The 23,564-nt window shown below is 52.4% G+C and overlaps 1 protein-coding gene across 1 annotated transcript in view; it reads left to right on the top strand.

The window, feature by feature from the left end:
• Positions 1 to 3,616: 3,616 nt before the first annotated feature.
• Positions 3,617 to 23,564, top strand: part of CSPG4 (chondroitin sulfate proteoglycan 4) — a 36,078-nt gene continuing 16,130 nt past the window's right edge. Inside the window, exons 1-2 of the mRNA XM_036349697.1 lie at positions 3,617 to 3,755; positions 23,362 to 23,525. Of these exons, the coding sequence (XP_036205590.1) occupies positions 3,668 to 3,755; positions 23,362 to 23,525 (252 nt within the window). The 5' untranslated portion in view covers positions 3,617 to 3,667. The remainder of the gene's footprint in view (positions 3,756 to 23,361; positions 23,526 to 23,564) is intronic.

Here is a 23,564-nt window from a genome sequence, read left to right as displayed (position 1 = left end):
TGTAATTGTTGGGAATAGCTGCCCCACCCCTCCTGTGCCTGGCCTCTACACTTGGAGGAGCTCCATCAATGCCTTCAGCCTAGAGCAGGAGCAAGACCACTCCTAGCAGAGGCCCCTGTCAGAGGACCAGGCCTGGGGCCTGCTGATGTGGAGCTCCTGCCCATGAGACTGCAGGGGCACAGAATCAGGGACAAAAACCTGTGTCTCTTTGCACAGTAGTGGTCTGGGTTCTGTGTTCTTCATGGCAGAAGGACAATTCCCTGAGGGCAGGACCTGGATAGTGAAAGCACACCCCAGCTCAGGTACCATCCCATATAGGGCATAAGCACTCACCATTTACTAGCAAGCTGGCTTTGGTCACAGGTTCCTTAGGTAGGGCCCAGGTGTTCAAGGTACAAAATATGGAGTCACTCAGAGTGCCAGGCCATGGCTAAGGGCAGGACCAGGCCACAGCCACTACCAGAGCAGGCATTCTTAATCCCAGAAGCACTAAGGGTAAGCGTGACCAGGGGGGCCTGACCAACATGATTGGCTGAGTTCTGCTTGCAGAGAAAGGATGGAGTGATGCTGGGCTCTCTTGTTTGTTCTCCCAGAAGCAAATATCTTGAGGAAACTGAGGCAGCACGTACCACAGGTCAGTGTAGCTTCAGAAAATTTGGAATCCTTCTCCACCTCTGGACTGTGGGCATCCTGTTTATTCTTTGAATGTGTTCTGAGTCTCCCTCTTCCCAAACTGGGAGTTCTGTCCTGTGCTTTGCTGGGGAAAAGTCAGTCAAGGGGACAGGTGAGACCCTGACTCAGACTTCCTGACCTAACTAGGCATGAGGAGAATACAGAGACATCACTTCTCCAGGGAGTCTGTGGAAAAGGAGGCGAATGATGGGAAGGAGGGCTGAAAGGGCTTCCTGGAGGAAGCTGAGATGCAGCCAGGGAAGCAGGAGCAGTCAGAGATGGTCACTGAGGATACCTGGCCAATCCAAGCCAGAGAAAGTCATGGCAAAGGTCAGAATGCAGAGGGAGAAGGCCTGAGGATGCCAGAGCTTCGGGGCCTCAGGGGCATGCTGAGGAGGTTGAGAGAGGACAATTGAGGAGCAGGCAGCAAGCATTGCCCAGTCCAGAGACTTTTGCTCTGAGATAGTAGGAAGTAGTCAGGAACCAGTTCAAAAGCAATGCAGGGCCCCAACTTTCTGCATGATGCCACTCAGCACTGGTCCAGGGCTCAAATGCTGGGCTACAGGCTGAGCAAAGGCCAGGCTTGTATGTGCCAGAGCCCCAGCATCACTTTTCCATTATAGCCTCAGTTTTCTCATCAGTGAAAAGGAAGCATGGTCGCCTGACACACACACTTCTCAGGGTCGTCAAGAGACCAGGTGAATGTTTTATAAGCTGGGAGGCCCAGCAGAGAAGCAAGCATGGGTTGCCATTATTTTTCCAGGCCTTTTTCTCCCCCTAGCTAGTGACAAGGCAAGGGAGGCTTCCAGCTAATCCTGACTCCATCTTGAACTGCAACGGGCGGCTCCACAGACAGTGGACTCCTGGTGGGTAAATCTGTGTGGGTAGGAATCAGGCATAACATGGAGAGAGGGAAGAATGAGAAGATGGGATGGCTGGAAATCTCCCCCCAAGTTTGTGATTCATAAAGAGGCAAAGCCCTTCTCCAACCTTTTATTTTTATTATTCCTAAAATGAAAGCTCTATTCCTCCAAACACAGTCTTCCCAGCAGCTGCCATCCCCTGCCCCAGGCCCACACTTGGCCAGAAATTAACCCCTAACAAGAACCAAGTGCCTTGCTAACTAGGGGAGAAGGGGGGAAAAGGAGCAAGTTGTAGAATCAGCTAAGCCACTAAGACCAACTGAGCACAGCCTCACCCCAGGCCTTCTAGGGTGACCTAGGTGAGACTTCTTAGGTTTGCCAAAATTCCCACAGAGCATCAGCAACTGGCTTCCTAGTCAACCCCACAATGCATTTATTGAGCGTCTACTATACGCAGCTGCCTCTGAAGGGGAAAGTTCAGCCTTCAAAGGGCTTTCCTTCAAGGGAGATGAAGAGTATGAAGCTGTATGCAAACTGAAACGCGGATGTGCAGCAGGACAACAGAAAAAGAGGAGAAAGGACAAGTATTTGTTGAACACTTGCTGTATACCAGGCACTGGGCTAGACACTTGAAGTACATTAAAGCATTCAGTCCTCACAAATACAATTTTAGGAATGAGGAAACTGAGCCCCAGAAAGGTAAAGCAACTTGCTCAAGTTTGGACAGTTAAGTGAAAAATCTGAAATTTTAAATCAGGGCTGAGTTCAAGACCAGTGCTCACAACCACCTCACAGACCTGGCACTATCACACTGTGCCTTGGTGGTGGGAGTGCTGGGCTTGGGATCAAAAGACCTGGTTCCACCTCTTAGCAGCTGTGTAGACTCACTCTTTAAGCCTCAGTTTCTTCATCTCAAATGGGGCTTAATTTTATTGCAAATTGTGAAATGCTGTACACATGGTGAGAATGTTACTGGTCAAGGGGAGAGGCTGGGGAGAGAGTACTTGGGGTTGAGGGTAGGCTTAAGCAGGCAGGTGTGATAGAGGAATTCTGATACAAGAAGGGAGAGCACTGCAGGGGTACACGTCCAACCATTCGCTGGACATAAAAACTGAGGCCAGGCAATGCTGATGCCAGGACCAGCAGAAAGCAGGCAGAGCCTAGGTACTGGAAATCTACAATAATATAGCCTTTTCCACTCCTGTTTGGGACAGGATGAGGTTGTTGCCTGGGAAGGAGCCAGGCTCCAGCCTGAAACTGTTAGGTAGAAGCTAAATCCAGGGCCAGATTTCTAGGAGGCAGCCCCAGGAAGTTGAAACAACCAAATTCAGGAGTCAGGGGGCCTGGGATTTGGGTACCAAATGGTCAGGGACCTAATCTCCACCTGGGGTCCTTGAAAGAACCACTTCCTGCTCTCAGCCTATTTCCTATTCCATGAAATGGGGAAAGGGGTGGTTCTACCCACCTTGCAAGGCTACTCTAAGGCAAATGATACCACGGAATTGAGAACCCCTCCTGCCTTGTGGGTGAGTGTAGGACATCTCTCCTCTACATACTAGAAAACTGAGGCTCTGCAGAGAGGAGAAGGTCAAGGTTGCAACACCAGTGGGCATAGAGCAGGTGAAGAACCTAGGGTGATGCCTCTCTGCCCAAATGGAATCCTGAGGAGACCTCAGAAGCAAAGAGGCCCAAAAGCAGTATGTGCGGTGGGGTCCTTCCTCCTAGCCCTAATGTGAGACCTTGCCTCCAATCCTTGCAAGGGCAAAAGGAAGAAAAGTAAGTGGGCCACTCTAACTCATATAGGTCTAATCTCTTCTGGGACTTAGTTGCAAATATTCAGGGTGGGGTCTGGGTCTGACTGAGCTGTAAGGGTCCACTCACCCCTCCATAGGAAGGAGTAGCCTAGCATGGGCCCTTTAAGAAGGTTGTTGGGGGGGGAGAAGCGGAGGATGGGGGCGTGGGGGGGTGGGGACAGGCAGGGAGCCCGGTGAAATCCGAGTGCTGGTTGGGCTGCTGCTCCGCCCCCAGAGTTAAGTAGACTATGTGCACTGGGAGCCCCAGCCCACACCAGAAGAGCCGAGTTCTCTCAACTGGAGACTTTGGCGCTTAAGTCCGGCTGCCAGCCCGCTGCGATGCACACAGATCCTCAGCCCCGAATCCCAGCCCCTGCCCTGGCCTTGGCTTTGACCTTGGCTATGTTGGCAGAACCAGCATCTGCAGGTAAGTGAGGGACCTGAGACCCCAACCCAGACTGGCAGGAGCTGTGGAGGGTTCCTTAGATAGAGAAAAGGGATGGGCCCCAGAAGTGGCCTCCAGACTAGGAAACAAGGAGGCTGTGCTCCTGCCACCCCAGGCTGGGGTCTCTGGGAACTCCACCCGGGAGAGACGCTCTCCATCTCAGGGTTATATGGGCTCTGGTTTCCTGAGCTTGGCCCCAGAAAGGGATTGCCCAGGGCATGGCACTATGTAGGATTGCTCTCCATACCCAGTGGAGCCCCTTCAATGCTGTCTGAGCTCCCTGAGCCCAGTAGGCTTTCTGTGACCACACGGTGCCCAAAGGACACCCAGTGATGAAAAGTACCCCAGCCTCAGCCACCCAGGCCAGGAATGGGGAGTGCTGAAAAGCAAGAAATGGGGAGGGAGCTACCCTGCCCCACCCTATGCTGGGGGGATGGGGCACAGGCACCTCAGCCTCCACCTCCTCCAGCCTCCTCTGGTCTCCTCCAGCTGCCTCCCAGCTCAGTTCCTGCTCCTACTCCCCTTGTCCAGAGATGCATTTTCTGTCTGGCTTCTTCATCGCCACCTTCCTCCTGTCCTCATCCCCCTCCTGTCTTTTTCTCTCTCCTCTCTCCTCACTGAGAAGTCTTGATTGGTGACAGACAGGACCACCCACTCTTCAGCCTCCTAGAGGAGGTCTGGTGCCTCTCCATATCCTGTGCTCCAACAGGGGCTTGTCCCTCAGACAGCTCTGGGTAACCCCTGACACACCTCCCTGTCCCAGGCATTGGTGGCTGACCCCAGCAGAGACTGGATGACAGTTTGCCTTCTGAAGGGTGCTAGGATGTGTCCCCTCTCAGTCACAATGCCAGAAATCCCACCACTGCAGCATTCTTCCTTTAGTGAAAGCATAAGAATTGTGGCCTCAGAACCCATCAGTCATTATACCCATTATGAGTCAGTGCTTCAGCCTACAACTTTTGGGACCATTCCCAAGAGCAACTTTGAGCAGAGTAAGGACCTGAGTCTCCCTCCATGGGCTCAGACCACTAAAAGGGAAATGAGTCAGGGGAGAACCCCACACATACTGGGTGAGTCAGAGCCAGATCCCCAGGCTTGCTACTCCCAGCGCCAGAGACTCCATCCTCCAAGGTCTCAGGGCCTGGGTGATGGGCAGGTCTCTAGAGAGATGGGATGTGGGCATCTGAGGTGACTGGGGAGGTTCACTCATGTAGCTCCACAGCCTCCAGCCAAGGGAAAGGTTCCAGCACCACCACTTCCTTAGCTTCAACTGAGAGCCTCTTTCAAAACCTCCTCAGCATCGACAATGTGCAGGTACCACACTGGGCAGTGAGGAGTGCACAGAAATTTATAAGCTGAACTTGATTTCATTCAGGAGCTAGAAAAGCAGATTAGAACTCAAACAGCAATTCCTGTCATGTCTGCAAAGATCCTGATAAAGGGTATGGAGAAAAGAAACCCAGAGGCAGCTGGGGCCAGGCAGAGGATGATCCATGAGCCAAGGCTTGGAGGGTGTGAAAGGTCACACTCCAGGAAGGGGGTCCATGAACAATGGCCCTGAGGTGGTATGAGCAGAAGGATGTTGAGATAGAAAGGCCAGCAGCCTGGCTGAAAGACACATTTTGAGCAAGAGCTAGGAAAAGCAATTGCACTGGAGCCCAGAAACTTTAAATGGCAAAATGCAGCCCACTGCCTATGCCCTGCTGAGGAGCCAACAAAGGTTTTAGAGAGGAGATGACATGATGCCAATTGGGGCTTTATAACATTAAGCCAAACCCTGCCTTTAGGAAGGATTTGGAATTGGGTAGGGGTTGGGTGACCTGGTATCCTCTCCCCCTCCCAGGCAGAGTTCCTCTCCAAAAACCCATCTCTGTCACCACACCTAGTTAACTCCCTTTCCTGGTCTCTGCAGTAGGGACAGCCCCTGCCTGAGGAGGACGTCACTCCTACCACCCCTAGACACCCCTGGCCCCAAAGGCCCTCAAGGTACAAGAGTGAGGCACATTGGGCATCTAGGTCATGGGGCCTGAGAGTTGAGCACCCTTGGAAACCATCTGGTCCAGCCTTCCAATTGTACAGACAGGGAAACTGAGGCCCCAGGGAGGAAGCAAAGTGCCCTAAGTCCCACGGAGAAGCCCAGCTGCCAGGGAAGAGCCTCCAGTCCTGCTCTGAAGAAGTAAGTGTGGTATCCAACTCCTTCAGAGCACTGCGGGAGGCCCTCAGCAGAGTAACAAACATTGGGGAAGACTGGGTTTGAGCTGATGTGGAGATGACAGAATTGGAGGTCAGAGTGAGCATAGAACGGGTGTAGCTGCCTTTGAAAGGTAGGTGAGGGGTTGAAGTGGAACTCAGGCAAGAGCACCTGGCAGGGAGGGCTCCTGTGTAAACTTGATGGGGGCTCTGAACTAATGGGTCTGTCTTAGAGAGCATGGGGGGACCAGGTGCAAGGAACTCAACCAGGGCAGACTCCCTGGATGGTCTGGGGGGAACAGTCTCTGAGCCATGCACATACTAGCCTGAGCCTCAGGGCAGGGCGGAGGCTAGGGCAGCCATGGGCAAACTATGGCCCGCGAGCCGGATCCGGCCCGTTTGAAATGAATAAAACTAAAAAAAAAGACTGTACCCTTTTATGTAATGATGTTTACTTTGAATTTATATTAGTTCACACAAACACTCCATCCCTGCTTTTGTTCCGGCCCTCCGGTCCAGTTTAAGAACCCATTGTGGCCCTCGAATCAAAAAGTTTGCCCACCCCTGGGCTAGGGCCTTCAGCCCAGACCACCCAGACTCTAGAAAAACTGTTTCAGAACCAAGTATAACTGAGTCCCCTCCCAATGTTTGTCTGCCTGCCTGCCTGGGCAGGATAAGAAGGGCCTTTCAGTACAGCTGCCTAGGGGGCCCAGAAGGGGGCCAGGCCAGGTGGGCCAGGCCATTGGCGATGGCTAGGAGGAAGTGGGGCATGTGGAGAGTTCTCAGAGGAAGTGTATAGGCTCAGTCTGGGAACTGGGCATGCTGCCCAGGAGGGGGCAGGCAGGGGAGGGGGAGTTGGAAATAACCCTGACATACACACTCATTGGTGCACACAGATGTGGGCTCGCACATGAGTACAGACAACCCGGCACACAGCCAGCTGCCCTCACAGACCTGGGTGGGTAGCTGCTGCCAGTAGCCCAGGATGGCTGCTGCCTCCCTATCTGGGAATACAAGCCCCATATTTCACAAACCTGGGCTGGGTATGCCTGAGGGGGAAGGAGGTGAGGACAAGATGGAACCAGGGATGCTATGCTGATCTGTGGCTCCTATTTGGTGCCAGGAGCAAATGAACAAAGGGTCCTTTGGGTCCAGGACTTAAGCCTGCTCACTGCCTGCTCCCTCTGCTCCTCCACTGCCTGTCCCCCAGTTCCCGGTCCCATCCAGCTCCCCTTTTCCTTCCAACATGCCCCCTGCCCCAGCATATGTCTAGTTCTGTAGAGTCTTCTAGAGTTAGGACTCTTTCTCCAGGGGCAAATGTAGGTTGTGTTTCAGAAGTACTGTATTCATTGTTACTGAATGTGTAGGAGTCATCTTTTAATTAACTGAATTGGTATGAACAATTTTGTACTAGGATTTTCTCTGGGGTAGGAAATCCTAGTTCTTCCTGCTTCTCAGGAGAGTCCATAACTCCAAACAGGGCAGAGAATGGAGCTGTGTTATAATAGGGGTTCTACCTCCAGAGATACCCTGTGGGAAGGCTAATCATATTGCCATGAAGCCTCACAGCCCTGCAAGTCAAGGACATCCATGTTTTACAGATGAAGAAATGAGGCTCAAAGAACAGGAGGGACTGGCCTCAGGTCACTCTGGGCACACAGGCCATGGTGTTCTCACTCACCCCAACAACCGCTGGCTCTCCCATATAAAACCAGGTGGACAGCCACCACCAGGGCCCCCCAGCAGGGAAGAGAGACAGGTCATCAAGGGAGAGACAGCTCCCTGGGGCCCCCAGATCTTTGTTCCCATCCCTCCATGTCCCTCTAACACCCCACCTCTCCAGATCCTCTCCACTTTCTCATAGCATAAGCAAATCCTCTTCAAGAAAGCTCTGCACTCCTCCCCCAACAGCTGGAATGGCAAAGGAAATCACATTTGTCTCCGATGTAGGAGAGTGGCTCTGGGGCTGCCGGCAAGATGGCTTGGTGGCATGGCTCACCCATGTTCTGGACAGTGCTTATCCTGTTGACCATTCCTTCCTCCCACTCAACTCCTGCCCATGCCCTGTCCGCTTCCAGCCTTTGAAGGAGCTGGCTCTGCCAGGCCTCCTTCCACTGCTCATGCTAAACTGTTTCAGTGTGTGTCTCTCTCATGGCTTAACTGTCATGGTGGGTCAGCAAGACTGCCTCCCCTCCCAGACCTTACTGCAGAGACTGCTGATCTCAGGCCAGACCCCCATGGTTCACAAGGAAACCAGAACCCAGAGAGGGGCAACTATTTTCTCAGAGTCACACAGCAAGTCCTTAGCTGGGCAGGGTCTGGGCCTCTCTGCTCTTTGCCCTTATACCCTGGTCTAGATGTGGCTTTGCCCACAAGACCAGTAGCTCCCTGAGAGCAGACCGCCTATTTGCTTTTCTCAGGGGTCTCCACTTCTTGCTGAGCACAGGACTGGACCCACAAAGGGGCATAGAGACCACTGAGTCAACCAGGGGTTTCCAGACTGTGCCCAGGTGCTCCAGGGCTTTACATCCCCATATCTAGAAATATAGGACACATGCCCCACCCTAATCCATGCCTAGCAGTTTCATGGATTAAACATTTATAAATTGAGGTTTTATTTTTGATAAAGTATTCTGTGGCTTTAAAAAACTTGAAAACTAATAAATTGCTTTGAGTTAAAACATATTGAGAGCATAGGAGATCCAGACCAGATACAAGGAAGAACTTCCTGGCTTTCAGAGAATCCAAATCACGATTGTTACAAAGGACCCCTGGAAGTTGTCCTCCCCCAGGTGGACACAGTCTGGAGACCCAAAGGCAGGGAGCAGAACACAGTCCCAACTTCCTCCCAACCAGGCCTGGGGGCCTGGCCTCTCATGCCCCAGCGTCCCATTCGTAACCCTCCTAGAGCCAAATGGGACATTCCTAAGCATCCAGATAAGCAAGAGCCTCATGGTGCCACCTGCCTGTCCCCGCCTCAAATACCAGCCTCCACATTCAAAGTGATCCTGTGTCCCACAGCCTAACTGATGAACTAGGACAGCAGATAGTAACCCATAACCCCTAATACCCTTCCACCTTTGCCCAGCCGGTTCCCTACAACTGCTCTTCCCTTTTTCTCCCCATCCTTCAAGGCCCAGTTCCAACATCACCACCTCTGGGAGCCTTTCTAACCATTGATTGCTGAGGCCCACAGCCTGGTCTGCCCTCCTCTTGGCCCCCACCTTGCATCTCTATGAGCTCACAAGCCTTTCTTCCCCTATCTTCATCTGGCCTCTGCCCCAGGTCCATGACCTCCATCATTGCACCCAGTGGGAGCATGGGCACGCACACATACCGTGTTGCTCAGCAGCCTGGCTTAGAGCCTAGCAAGGAGAGTGTCTAGCCCCTGAGACAGAAGTCCTGGGGGAAGTCCCCCAACTCAGGACACACAGCCCCAGCTCCACCACCAGAACAAGGCCTCTGGCCTGAGACAGCCTGCTCTCTGGGGACATAGAGGGGGCTGGGAAGAGGAGATCAACTTCCGTTCCCACCTAAGAGCAACTCCTCCCCCACCCACATTTCAGGAGGGCCAACTATAAATATCAGTGGGCCCTGGATGCTGATTCCCATGACACCAACCCCTCCCTGCCCCCTTCCCTCATGCACATTGGCTGGGACCAGCCCCGCACTCCTGCAGCTTTAGGCCAGTCAGCAGGCAGGCCTCAGGCACACACACACACACACACACACACACACACACACACACACACTTCCCACAGTGGTCAGGAAAGGAACAAATCACCCTTTTGGGTGCTTTGAGCTCCCTTTCCACTCTCAATTCTGACTCAGGCCCAACCTCTCCCCACTGTGAGTCCTTAGCTCTGGGAACCTCTACAGGCTGGGGGATGAAGGAGGCAGGAACATAATGGTAAAGAACACAGTATTAGAGAGTCTAGAATTTAATTACAGCCCTACCACTGGATGCATGACCTTGGGCAAGTGACTTGGCCTTTCTGAGCCTCAGTTTTCTCCTCTCTAAAATGGATAAGTAATTCCTACTTCTTCTGTTCATCAAGGATGAAAGCCCTTTACCTAGAATAGGAATCTGCTCCTGAGGTTGCTGTTACTCTATTTCCATCTCCTTCGGGAATGGGGGCAGCCCCAGCAAGATGGGGGATCCTGCTTAGGAATCTTTCAGAAAGGTCCCCAGGTTGGGTATTGGATGTGGGGGCCCTGTGAGAGGGTCTGTGTGGGATAAAGTGACATAGAAAAGAGGAGGTAGGCTCCAAAGGGAGCTGTCAGCCAGCCACTGACAGCCTGCCCAGGGGGAAGGGAGTCTGCATCTGACTGACCCTCTTGGCTGAGACCTATACACCCTTCCCATTGTGAGGAGGAGCAGGACAACCCCTCCCAGCCCTGACCCAAATCCTAATAGTCCCTTAGATGGATATCACTGAGCCAGAGTGCAATATAATCAGCGTGTGCTTAACAGATGACCAAATGACACTCAGACCTGCCCAAAAGCAGATGAGCTGGGACAAAGAGAGGACAGGCACCAGCACCTCCTACATGACAGGGAGCCTAACTGCCTTTCTCTTCCTTTGCCCACCCCTCAGGGGCCTCTCCAGAGGTAGGAGCAAAAGTCCAGGGCCATGAGATGGTTCAACTGCCAGAGTTCCCATGGAGATATTACCACCACTCATAGGTGGCAGTGGCTGCAAAGTGAAGAGCAAAATGAAAACTGAGGGAGTGGGGGATCCTCTCTGCCCTGGGCTGCTTGGAGCCATTGGGATGTTGGTGATGAGTCCCTGTATGTGTGAGATCAGGGTTGGTAGAGGTGAGGGGAAGTGAGTTTCAGGAAATGAGCAGCTGAGGAGGTTGGGGGTGTCACTGGAGAGACACTCTGGATAATAAACTAGCCAGAGCCTGGGCCCCCAGCTTAAAATCCCACTGTGTGGGCATCCTCTGCCTTCACCCCCATAGGGGTAACTCGTCTCAACAGACCTTTGGGCAGATCCCAGCTAGCTCCCCGGATATGAGCTAATAGCTAATAAAATCCAGGCCCCAGCTGCTAGCTGAGACTCTACTTCTGGGCATCTGGTGCCCACATGCTTCCAGCTACCCATTTGGAGCCCAGCTGAGCCCCTCCAGGCGCAGGTACAGTTGTTCCCCTTATCCATGGGGGATATGTTCCAAGACCCCTAGTGGATACCTGAAACCTCAGATAGTTCTGAGTCGTATATATACTATGTTCTCTCCTAAACAGGCACACCTCGTTTTATTGTGCTTCACAGATATTGCTTTTTTGTTTTACAAATTGAATGTTTGTGGCAACCCTTTGTCAAACAAATCTATTGGTTTGACATTTTCATATTATGGATAGCATTTTTAGCAATAAAGTATTTTTTAATTTTTATTAGAATATTGAAGAAGGAGGGAGGGAGGGAGGGAGGGAGGGAGGGAGGGAGGGAGGGAAAGAGAGAAAGAGAGAGAGAGAGAGAGAGAGAGAGAGAGAGAGAGAGAGAGAGAAACATCGATGTGAGAGAGATACATCGATCAGTTGCCTCCCACACACTCCCAGACTGGAGATTGAACCCAAAGCCTAGGTATATGCCCTGACCAGGAATTGAACCCATGACATTCAGTTCATCAGACAACACTCCAACCAACTGAGTCACACTGGCCAGGGCAGCAATAAAGTATTTTTAATTAAGGTATGTACATTGGTCTTTTTAGACATAGTGCTATTGCACACTTAATAGACTACAGTATAGTGTAAACATAACCTTTATATGCACTGGGAAACCAAAAAAATTGTGTTTTTCACTTTATTGCAAAGTTCGCTTCATTCTTGTGGTATGGATTCAAACCCTCAATATCTCCAAGGTACGCTTATACATTTTCACTTAAAGGAAGCAATTCACGCCTTCTTTTTGGCATATCTAAATTACCAGCATCACTAGTCTTGCACTTTGGGGCCATTAGTAAAATAAGGATTACTTAAACAAAACAGCCGATCTGATCTGATCATTGAGCCAGCTACTAAGTGATAAAGAGGTGGGGGGCACATACAGTGTGGAGAGATGCTGGACAAAGTGATGATCCATCACACTATTCAGAATGGTACACAATTTAAAACTTATGAATTATTTCTGGAATTTCCATTTAATATTTTCAGACCATGGTTTACCATGAAACCACAGAAAGCAAAACCACGAATAAGGGGGTACTTCTGTACTCAGATGGGAGCCTGTCTCTTCAACTGTTGACAGCCCTGGGGAAGGGGAGAAGTTGTAGGGACCTGGGTGGCCTTAGTCAGACTTCTGTTCCTCTCTGGGTCTCTGTGTAGGATCTTCATCCTTCAAGGTCAATTCTAAAATTCTGAGCTCAAGCCTCTTAGGAACAGGACAAGAGACTCTGCTTCTGTCCAGACAGAGCCAGATGCTTGTTCTGGGCCACATAACAAGGTAGGCTGGGCCTGGGACAGGACTGAGAGGCAGCCCAGCCTGCCAGAGCTCCCAGGCATTGGGAAACCGATTTTCTCTGTGGCACAAAGCCCTGGGGCTCTCCTGGAATGAGAGTAGCAGCTTCTCTCCATCCCCCCTTCCCATCTTACACCATCTGACTCCAGCCCCACCCTGCCAAAAATAAACCCAGACCACCCCGTCTTGTACCAGCTAGACCCACCCAGCCCCTCCAGAGGCAGCTGAGTCACCGCTTGGAGCTGCTTCCTTTTTTAACTGTCTGAGTCACCAGTGTGGCTAAGTCTCCATGACACATACCTCAGGCTGCAGCCCCCAAAGGTCCAAATGAGGGAGGAGTCAGAATAGAGGCTGGCAGCAGGTGTGAGTTCAGGCTAGGGCCTCCAGGCCTAAGGAACTCACCCCCTAGCAATCCAGAGCCCAGACCTGCCCCTAATGATCCTGGCATTACCCTGCCCCATCTGCCAGGACAGTCCTTCAGGGATTTTGGTGACAAAGCCCATCTGCATCGGCCCTGCTTCCACAGCATATTGCCAGGAACAGAGGGTCTCCAGGCAATGGATGGAAAACAGCCCAAGGTCTGGTGAGCCCTGCAGGGTAGGAGTGAGCATGGCTTGGCTTTCTGAGCTGAAGGATACAGAGATGTTCAATTACTGCCTTTCCTCACTGGATCCAACTCAGACTGTGACCACTCTGCCCAGAGCACCAGGAAGACTTTTTGTGGGACAGAAGCCCCCACTTCAAACCTTTCCTTGCTCTCTCTATGTCCCTTCCACAGAACCAACTGAGCTGCCGAACTTTCCCCCATCCCTGTCTCTCTCTCTGCCTCTGTCAGCCCCATCTCTCTGGCCTTGCTCTGTTCTTCCTTTACCTAGTTGTGGTGGCAGTCCAAAGTGCTCCCTCTGCAGCTGGCACCTCCACAGGTTCTTCTCTGCCTTCCCAGTAGACATGACACACCTCACCTCCACCCATTCCCACAGAGACTCTGGGCTCCAGGGACCAATTCAAAGAAAAAGTTTCCATCTCCCTCAACCAAGTCCCCTCCTTCCCCTGTCCAAAAACACAGCTATATCCTGTCCCCGGGAGTGTCAAGATCCCACAGGCACTTCCTTAGCAGCTGAGAAGGGGGGTGGGGGGGTAAGGACAGGGCCTTGGAGGCCCCTTTCCTCCTCCCCGCCTTTCCCCCGCCTGTTTGGAGCCTGCACAGCCTCAAACCCCATCTATCTCCTGTCTGTGCTATGGACTCCAGCTATAAATAGGGACTCTGATTCTATTTTCTTTAAAAACAAGCACCAGACTCTGTTACCACAGGCCCAGAAAAGCACTCCCTGGCTGGGGCAGGGTGGGGACATTGTGTGCAGGCCCCTGCCTCTGGTCACTGGGGCCCTAAAAGACAAAGAGGGACTAGAAAGAAGCCTGGAGGTGAGACAGGTTGGGTAGAGCTGGTCAAGCCCCCAGGTGCCATCCTTGCCAGCAGTCCACTAGGGAATATGGCTGCCCCTCTCATCCTCCTGGGCCCGTCCTCCTTTCTTCCCATCTCCCTTCACCAAGCAGCCAGTCTTATCCCAAGACTCATAGTGTTCATGGAGAGAAGTGACAGTGACACAACTCGCCAAGCCACAGTGGAGTGTCTTTGCACCCCCAGTGCAGAGGAGCTTTGGGCTGTGGGGAAGGATGAGGAGAACTTTTATGAAGGAGCATGAGGGCATTTCACAGGCAGAGAAGAAAGAAGAGCTCACCACGTAGAAGGCCTTGAGCAGAGGCTGGGAGTAAGAACCTGACAGGTATGGATGGAAAACAGCCAAGGTCTGGTAAGGGTGGCACGTGGGGTGTTCAAGGGAGGTGCACAGGAAAGCCTGTGGATCAGGAGCAAGGTCACACAGCACCTCACATCAGTGCTGCACTGGTGGGTTGAGGTTTGATCATGGGGCAATGGGAAGCCATCAAAGTCTTCCAGGCAAAGAAGGATGATGGAGTGACTTTCATTTTAGGTTAACTGTGGCTGCTATTAGCAAAACAAGGCAGAAAATTTATTAAGCCAGGCAATTGATGGTGGCCATCTGCTTTGCAGGATAGCACAGAGGAGCAAGAGGGGGAGATGAATTTGAAGGAGAATTTAAAAGTAGGATGGGTGTCCATAAGGAGGGAGGAGAAAGAATGTCTGAAACAACTTTTAGATTTCTGCCTAGCAGTGGGTGGGTGGTGGGACCTTCACTGGATGGGAGCAGAGATGACACTGACTCTGGCTTGAGATGGGTGGGCTTGGGGGTTCCTAGGGTTGTTTCTGGTGTAGATGTCTAGAGGTCATTGGCAGTGCCAGAGACAGAGATTGGGTACCATAGCAAAGAGGTGGTACCTGAGGCCAGGAAAGAGAGATGGACCAGAGAATGTGGTAGTATGGGCACAGCGTGGAGGTACTGATAGGGGTTACAGAATTAGTGAGCATGCTAGGTAGGGACCTATGCCAAGAGGATTCAGGCCTGTCGTGGGGGGACTCAGTCTGGGGATCTCTGGGGTACCTGGTTGGCAAAGAGGCCACTAGCAAGGACACTTAGGTTACCTGGTCCACCCTCACAGGTCACACCCTCCTGGCAGCACAACACCAGTATGAGAGCTTGCTGTTCTGCCTATCTGCTGTCAGCTCTGCCAATAGAAAATCCCTCATATGAGCCAAATGCTTCCTCATTTAATCTTTGTATTCCCTTAGGTGCTGGTACTTCCTCTGTCAGTACATGTGTCTAGTCCTCCTGGATGATAGATGCCCCAGGCACAGGACACAGGCTCTGGGCCCTGTTCTCAAGAATTTCCAGCCTGGTCAGGCCTGTCATCCCTTAGGTCAGAGGTGAATTCTGCTGTATCCACTGTAGTGACCACACCTCTACACCAGCAGTTCCTCTTGGGCTGGGCTAGGCTGATCTGGCCAGGGCTTAGGTGTATGTGTCAGTCTCCACACCTAAGTCCCTTTTCACAGATGGGAAAACTGAGGCCAGAGAGGGTATGGCAGCATGTGGCTCTGAGTATAGTGTGTGTGTGGGTTCCTGACCCAAGCCTCTGCTTCCCCCAGGTCTCCTGGACATGGAACCTCTGTCTGTGGGGTCATCCTACCTCCCTTCCCTATATTTCAGTTGGGAGGACTAAGGCAAAGATAGTGGCGTCTTCTCTAAGGCACATAGCCTATTGAGCACAAGTTGGTCAAGTTGGTCCAGACCTCTGTCTGGCTTACACTGTTCCCCCATCCCAGCTAACATTCACTGTCTCCAAGCCGTCTGCCAGGCTCAGAAAAGCCCTGAGACACCTCTCCAACAGCCTTCCCTCAGTGATTTCTCATCCCAGAGCAGAAAGGATTCTGACAGAAGGGATGGCCCCTCAGCCTCCTGAAGGCAGGCTTCTCACCCTGAGTGGAACCACACTTCCCACCTCTCCAGCCTCTTCCATGACCTCTAAGACCTCTATGGGCTGGTGGATCAGAGAGGGACCTTCTTCAGTGCTGACTCACTTATCACTATTTTCTGGAACGTGTCATTCTCAGCCAGCCCTGAAGACCCAAAGCCAGACCCCAGCCAGCCATGCTGGGAGAGGCCAGCTGCCAAACCATGCTCTCCCCTTCCCTCACTCCCTCCCCCCTCAACTACCCCCAACCCTGAAAGAGGGAGTCTTAAGGACAGGAAGGGAAAAAGTGTGTCTTTCCCAGGCAGGGGGCCAGTTCTCACACTCAGGCAGATGCTCCACTTCTAAGTCACACATAGCAATCAACACCCCCTTCTATGTGCATACCCCACCCTGACACCTACAGTACCAGGCTCAGGAAGCACACCAACAAGGTCTTGAATCCCATTCCATGGCTGCTCTTTATGCCCTAGCACAGGTAACTATCTTCCTTGCCTCAGTTTTCACACTTGTAAAATGAGAGCAATCTCACGGGGACCCTGCTGGAGGTGAGGGCTGGGCAGGCCAGATGCCAGGCAAGCTCCTTCACTCTTTCTTCTCTCCAGAGCCCCTACCTCAGCCTGGTCAACTGAGATGAGGGACCCATATTCCCTCCAGGGCCAGGAAAGCTAGGGGAAAGGGAATATGGATGAGGGCCTAGAAATCCTCCCTTTATAAGGAGGAAAATCACAGGACAAGAAAAGGCCTTTCTGAATTGCTTCAAACCACAGAAGCCCCACCCCTTCATGTTCTGGCTTGGAGAACAGCAGGCTTCCACAAAGACTCCACTGAGGGCCCTGCTTCCTCCTGCCCCAGCCTTCCAGCCTGGGTGGACTCTGGGCTGCTTCTTCCAGCAAAACCTTTCATTTTCTCTCCCACTTCCTCTGTGTCCCACATGGCCCCAGGGTAGGAACACATGGCTGGGAGCCCAGGGCACCAACTCTGCCTGATCATTGTCTGTGGACCAATCTCTGTATCTTACTCCACTAGTCCCCTGCTTCCTCCCCAGAGGCACTCACCTTCCAGAGGGGTTCCTAAATTGGACATGTTCCTCAGTGTATGGCCCTTGGTATGGGTGGCCTCCAGGTGCTTGGTTAGAAGACCAGTAGCTGAGGCCAGTGACCAGGGTCAGGGCTCAGCCAATAACTGAGGAAGCCATTGTCCTGCCCTGTACTCCTTGGCAACCAAACACAAGGTCAAGTACCCTGAGAGTGAGTCTTGTGGTTAAGCGTTCTCCAAGTGAGGAGGAATGGGGACCACAGCTGAGGTCTCTGTAGTGTTGAGATGTAAAGATAGGGGTTTGCCCACAAGTACAGGAGCCTCTCCAACAGCCTGCTCTCAGTGATTCCCACACTCTGTATACTGGGACAAGCTGTTGTCTCCTGAGAGGAACAGGAATGGCCGCTGTTTTAAGTTCCCCATGACTTTGAACTAATCTACTGTTGTTCCTATGTTCGTGCCTTGAGGGTGCTTGAATGGCGCTGGGTTATGGACTCCATCTGGAACCAAGGACACAGGTAGTAAGCACTGAGGGTGCCAGGTGCATGAGCATCTTCCAGGCAGCCAGCCCTGGCAGGTTCAGTATTCAGAGACAGGCTGGGCCCACCACACCAAATCCTCTCTTGTTCTGCACTCACTTCCACCGCTATCCACTGTGCAAGGGTTAGGGTCTGCGCTGCTCCATGGGACTGAGTTCTCATACCCGTACATTTTCTCTCCCAGCTCTGCAATGGGAGGGAGCAGCATAGGGAATATCAGCCCCATCAGGTTCTAAATCAGAGGGAACTTTCCTACCCCAGCCTCATTAGAGGTTCCCTGGCTTGGGCAGCAGAATACTGGGGATCTGGCTTGAGGTGACCTCAGGGAGGGCCCAGCTACAGGGGAAGGACACCTGGTCCATCCCTGCTCTCACACAGGGCCATTCACAAACACACCCATGAAGACAAAGGACCCTTCACCCTTGCTTTGGCACTCTCAGAATACCCCACTCTTCAGAATCCCCAGGGGGAATCTCCCAGCCTTAGTCCCTCCCTACCCTGAATCTGGAACCAGGATTTGTCACCCGTAGTGGAAGAGTACAGCTTCACCTAGAGCAGGAACCCCTCAGTCTCCAACTGGCTTGCGGGTTGTCCCCTCCTCATCCTCCTTGCTCCTGTCCACAGCAGCAGGCTCACTGCCGATATCCTGCCTTCTCCAACTCTCTTGGGTTTTTCCTTCCCCATCTCCCTCAGGCCTCAGTCTGGATCCCTGAGTTCAGTCTTTGTGGAGGAAGGGTCTTTATTTTCCATTCTCAGGTGTGTTTTGTTTTGTTTTCATTGTTAATCCTCACTTGAGGATCTTTTTCCATTGACTTTTAGAGAGTGGAAAGGGGGAGATAGAGAGAGACGCATCATCTGGTTTCCTCCCACATGCAAGGCCGGGATCGAGCCTGCAACCGAGGTATGTGTCCTTGACCAGAATCGAACCCTTCAAGTCCGCAGGACAATGCTCTATCCACTGAGCCAAACTTGCTAGGGCCCATTCTCAGTTTTAATATCTTTCTCAGGCTTTCTGTCTTTCCTCGGTTGGTTCTCCCTCTACATCCCTATCATTTCAGTATTGTATTTGTGGATGAATGAATATGGTTCTGCCTTCTCTCACCATCCATCTCTCAGCTCCTGCTCTGTCTCTGTACCAATAAGTCCTTCCTCAACAACACATGTCCAGGTCTCACACCACCCACACTTGACTGTGCGCCTAGGCACTCCCCACTGGCCATCCTGCCCAGCAGCTCTCAGCTCCCAAACTTTCTCCCTTATAAAGTCAGACAGCAGCAAACACCCAGGAATGCTGCTGCTGCCCATGACGCATGCTGGCTGTGGGGCTGCCTGGCTGCCCCCAAGCGACCAGGAATGTGGCAGGAGCAGGCACAAGGAATCAATTGCCAGGGAGGCGTGAGGTGGGGGTGGGGGTGCCCAGACAGGTGGCAGGGCCAGCACTGCAGGCTTTCTGCTTTTCTCTGTCAAATTGCTTCTCCTCTGGGGCCTTGGGTGTTCAAAGAAATGGAAGCCAAGTCCCCCTACTGCAGGCAGGGCTACAGAGAATTTTGTGGTCCCCACAACCCAGGAAGTGGGAACCAGACTGAGAAGGCAAGAGGCCCCAGGCCAGACTCTTTAGACTGTTCTGGAGCAAGGGTGATGTTCTAAGATACAACCAGGATGGGGCAAAGGGAAGAGGGGAGGCAAAGGCTAAGAGAGGGAGAGATGAGGGAAAACAGAGGCAGAGACAGGCAGCAGGGTGGCTGAAGAGCCAGGACAGAGATAAGGAGAGATGGGACAGACAGAGGGAGAGACAGGCTGGCTAGCCTATTCCTAAGGACTCAGAAGGAGCAGGGTCTGCAGCAGCCCACACCCCCCCCCATCCCCATGCCCGACTGGAAAGGCACCATATTTGAAACCTGTCCCTAGCCTGGGAAGTGGTCGACAGCCTGATGTGCACATACTCTGCCCCATGTCACAAGAGCCTATTGACAGGCAGACACTTGGGCATCACCATGGAAGTAAGCCTCAGGTTTAGGATCCTCCCCACCACTCCCTGCAGAGCAGGAGCCAGGTTCCCATTCATAAATGTCGCAGGAGTGCCCCCCAGGGAGCCAGAAGATGCCCACATAACCTGTGCCCTGCTAGAGGGTGGCTTGCTAGGGTCCCTTGGCCTAGGCTTCATCTCCCCGTGTGAGAAGGGGCTTGGTAGGGAAGGACACAAGCTCTTTCTGTGCTCCCAGCCCTTGTCTCAGGAAGAGGAATGGAGCTGCCCAGCCCTGGGCACAGTCAGCAGTGCCCTGTTCATGGGCAGGAAGGGTGGGATGTTATGGGCCTTCTCCACCTTCAGTAAACCTCTTAGAATCTAAGACTTAGATGGATGGGCGCCAGGGAGGAGGGGCAGAAAGCCTCCAGGAACACAGGGCCCCTTTCACAGAGCCAGGCCCAGCCAAGTCATTGTGGGTGGGCACTGAGGGGCAAGACAGGCCTAGGCACAATCACTGTTCTGTCCTGGCAGCTCCCAGCACACACACACACACACACACACACACACACGCACGCACGCACGCACACACGCACGCACGCACACACACACATACACAAACGTGCAGCCTTATGCAAATCCAAAACATACCCCCAGCAGCCACCCACACACTTGCACACACATGCAAATACACATCTGTATTACTCTGGACACTCACCTATCTTCCTTCTTCTAGGCAGAGAAACTCATACATATGGGATTCTTCTTGCTCCTTCACTTATCCCCCTGACCCTGTGGAGCATCCTGCTCCCACCATTCTGAAAGCTTGGCACCACTCCGGCAGCCCACAGCATGAACCCTCTGCACATCCATATTAGAGAGCAAACCTCTGGAGGGGGGAGGGACCTCCAGGAATAATTCCAACAGACAGGAGGAGGAAGGATTGGAAGGAGTGCTCATTTTACAAAATGGTGACCAGGAGGCCTCCTGTACAGCACACACTGGGGATCAAGCCTCCAACCCTAGCATGGGCCCTTCTCCAGCTGCTGCAGGCCTGAGCTGGTATTTTGATGAATCATGGGTCTTCTTGACCCAAGAGAATCAAGGGGAGGTCTCCAGACATTTCTAATTCCTCCTCTCCTCCCGGATCACCCAAATCCCCCAGCAGCCACTAAGCCCAATTTAGTCATGTTACCTTTCCTTCTACTCTCCTCTGTCTTCAACATTCTGGAGCCTATATATTCCTGCTGGTCTCTCACTTGTCCTTGTCCTTGCTTCCCATTCCCCTTCCTCTCTGCTCCTCTACGCCACCTTTATCTCCCCCGGGAAGCCCTTGGGGATTGACTTCTAGCTCATTACTTCTTTATCCTGTACCACCTATTCATTCAAATTCCCTCTCCAACTGCCCCCTCCCCAGGACAGAGATTCTAGGTTCTTGCATCTGCAGCCATCAGAGACAGTAAGGGGCAGAAGAAGAACAGAAAGTAGAGGCAGTGAGGTGGGGGTGGAGGGGGGACTGTCAGAGTTTCCAAAACCCTGGCCAGCAAGGCCTCAGAAGCCTCTGTTGGGTGGAGGGGCTGCCTGGCCTGTGAACTCCCAGCATAGCACAAGGCTGCTGTGTGAGCCTTTCCCTGCCTGGCCCCACTGGAAACAGCAGGGTCCAGCCCCTCAATGAGCCCATTCAGACTCCAGCCCTCTGGAAAGTACCTCTACTAGTACATCCTGCTGCCCTCCCACTTGGGCCTGGAGAACCAGGCCAAACTGGCTGCTGGGAGGGCACTGGAGGCAGGTTGGTTAGAGCCAGCCATCTATTTCAATTCCTGCTTAATCCAGAGCCCTGACCTTGATCATGCCCCAGCATATTTATTTTTTTAAAATATATTTTAATATATTTTTATTGATTTCAGAAAGGAAGGGAGAGGGAGAGAGAGATGGAAACATCAATGATGAGAGAGAATCATTAATCAGCTGCCTCCTACATGCCCCACACTGGGGATTGAGCCTACAACCCTAGTATGTGCCCTGATCAGGAATCAAACCATGACCTCCTGGCCAATGCTCAACCATTGAGCCACACCGGCCAGGCCCCAATAGATTTATATCCACCTTTAGCAAAAGGGAGTACCGATGGGTGTTTGGGTTCATTCCCACACATGGGAGAGAACTGGGCCCTCTCTCTGTGGGTGGTAGGCAGGTAAATGTTCAGCCACAGGTTCTCTGGGAGAGAGTGAGCCCTGATTTGTGGTTTTGGCCTCTTTACATCATGGTATAAATATTCTCACCATGCAACATCACCTGGCTAACAATATCCCTAAAAATTTACAACCAGCTATTGCCAGCTGCTATGAGCGCTGGCCTACCACCATGCTGGCCCTGTTCTGCAGGGGCCACGTGCCCCAACCTCTGCAGCTGTGTGTGCACTCAGTGTAGTGTGCTGCATTTTGTTATTAAGAATCAATGTCCTTGCAGGTAAGTTACCCACAGGTCCCCTGACCTGTCCCTTACCAGCACCAAGGTCTGTTGGCCTTGCTGGGCTTACTGGGCCACGTTCTCAGGTGGTTTTGAAGTTCTTATTTGACTCCTTTACCTACCCAATCAAAGGCTCCTGTGTTTCCAGCAAGTGCCAGCAAAGGAGATGACTATAAGGATTGTAAGCTCAGCCCAAGTGGAAGAGCATTATCCTTGGACCTCCCTCACATAGTGCTGGCTTCCCGTAGGGCATACATGCCTCTGACTCCTCCAGTGGCTATTTTTTCAGGCACACATCAGCTGGTTCAGGTTGGCCGTGGACTAGTAGGTATATAGTCAATGCTAGACCATCCCTATCAAGCCATCAGCCTTTATTCACTCGCATGGGGTTTAAGGGAAGCCTAACAGGGATGAATCATCTTTTTAAACCATTACTGTCTGCCTCTCCCAGCCTTGGACATCTGGGGGACAGATTCAAAGTTATTTTTGGCCCTAATCTCCATCAAGGAATAGACCAGAAATTGTAGCAGCAAGTTGGAGGGCAAGAGAGGCTAATTTGAGGAAACTGCCTGGAAGGAGGTGGCAACTTAAAAAGAGGAGGTGTCCCAGCATGGGACAAAAAGGACCCTGGACAGTGACCACTAACCCTATGAAGCCGCTGCTGCTTTGGGAGGCCCACTGGCCTGCCCAGCAGCCCCTCAGCTCCTCCCAAGCCTTGTCTTCAGCCTCAGACCCTGCCTTAGAGAACTCAGCTGTTGTCATCCCTGGCTTGCAAACAATGGGACCGGATCTGACTGCTCACCAGGGACCAGTAATAGCTCTACCACAGGATGCAGCATGGGGTGATGCAGGAAGTTTTGGCCCATTTGGGGTCTAGCACTGCACATGGCCTCCATCTGGCCTTAGAACTTTTGCTTCTCTATGGACTCAGACCAAACAAGCTGCCTCTGCCCACCCCCAAAAGCAGCTGGGAGCATGGCCCAAGAGAAAAGCAAAGATGGGTGAGCTGCCTGACAGCCACACCACCAGGCCCCAGCCAACCCACGGAGGTGGGGCATAGCATGCAAAGTGGCCAAAGTGTAAGGGTACTTAGGAGAAGAAATTTGAACAGGGATCAGTTGAGGGTAAAGGTGATTCTTCTGGAACTCCAGTCTGGACCACCAGAGAGGTGATCACACCAGTGATGGTTTTCCTTTGGGCCAAGAAGGGGCCAGACCCAGATTCTGCTGGGGCTGAGGGGAAGAGAGCCATTGCTAGTAGAGGACCCTGGCCCCAGGAACCTCTGAAGAGGAGACCTGAGTTGCTTGAAATTGCTGGATTGGGCCTTCTTCAGAGGCAAAATCTAGACTGGGTACCTTCTGGGGCCAGGACCAAGCAGGTACTGGGATCTGGCTGAGGCCCATGGGACAGCCATCTGGAAGACCATGAGGGTGCGCCAGCATGAAACTGTTCCCTACAGCACACATATTCACTCTGTAGCACCTGTCCTCCTCCAGGCAAGGGTCTGAGACTTGACTAAAACTCCCTCTCTCACACAGCCTCCTTCTTTGGTGAGAACCACCTGGAGGTGTTAGTGGCCACAGTTCTGACCAACATAGACCTACAGCTACAGTTCTCCACATCCCAGCGTGAAGCCCTGCTTCTCTTGGCAGCAGGCCCAGCTGACCACCTCCTCCTGCAGCTCAATTCTGGACGCCTGCAGGTCAGTGACATCTCCCTGCTGAACTCTAGCTTTCAATGG

This window comes from Myotis myotis, unplaced genomic scaffold (genome assembly GCF_014108235.1).
Source record: "Myotis myotis isolate mMyoMyo1 unplaced genomic scaffold, mMyoMyo1.p scaffold_m19_p_1, whole genome shotgun sequence".
NCBI lineage: Eukaryota > Metazoa > Chordata > Mammalia > Chiroptera > Vespertilionidae > Myotis > Myotis myotis.
Note: the sequence above shows the minus strand (reverse complement) of the source record. Positions and strands in the feature narration are given on the sequence as shown.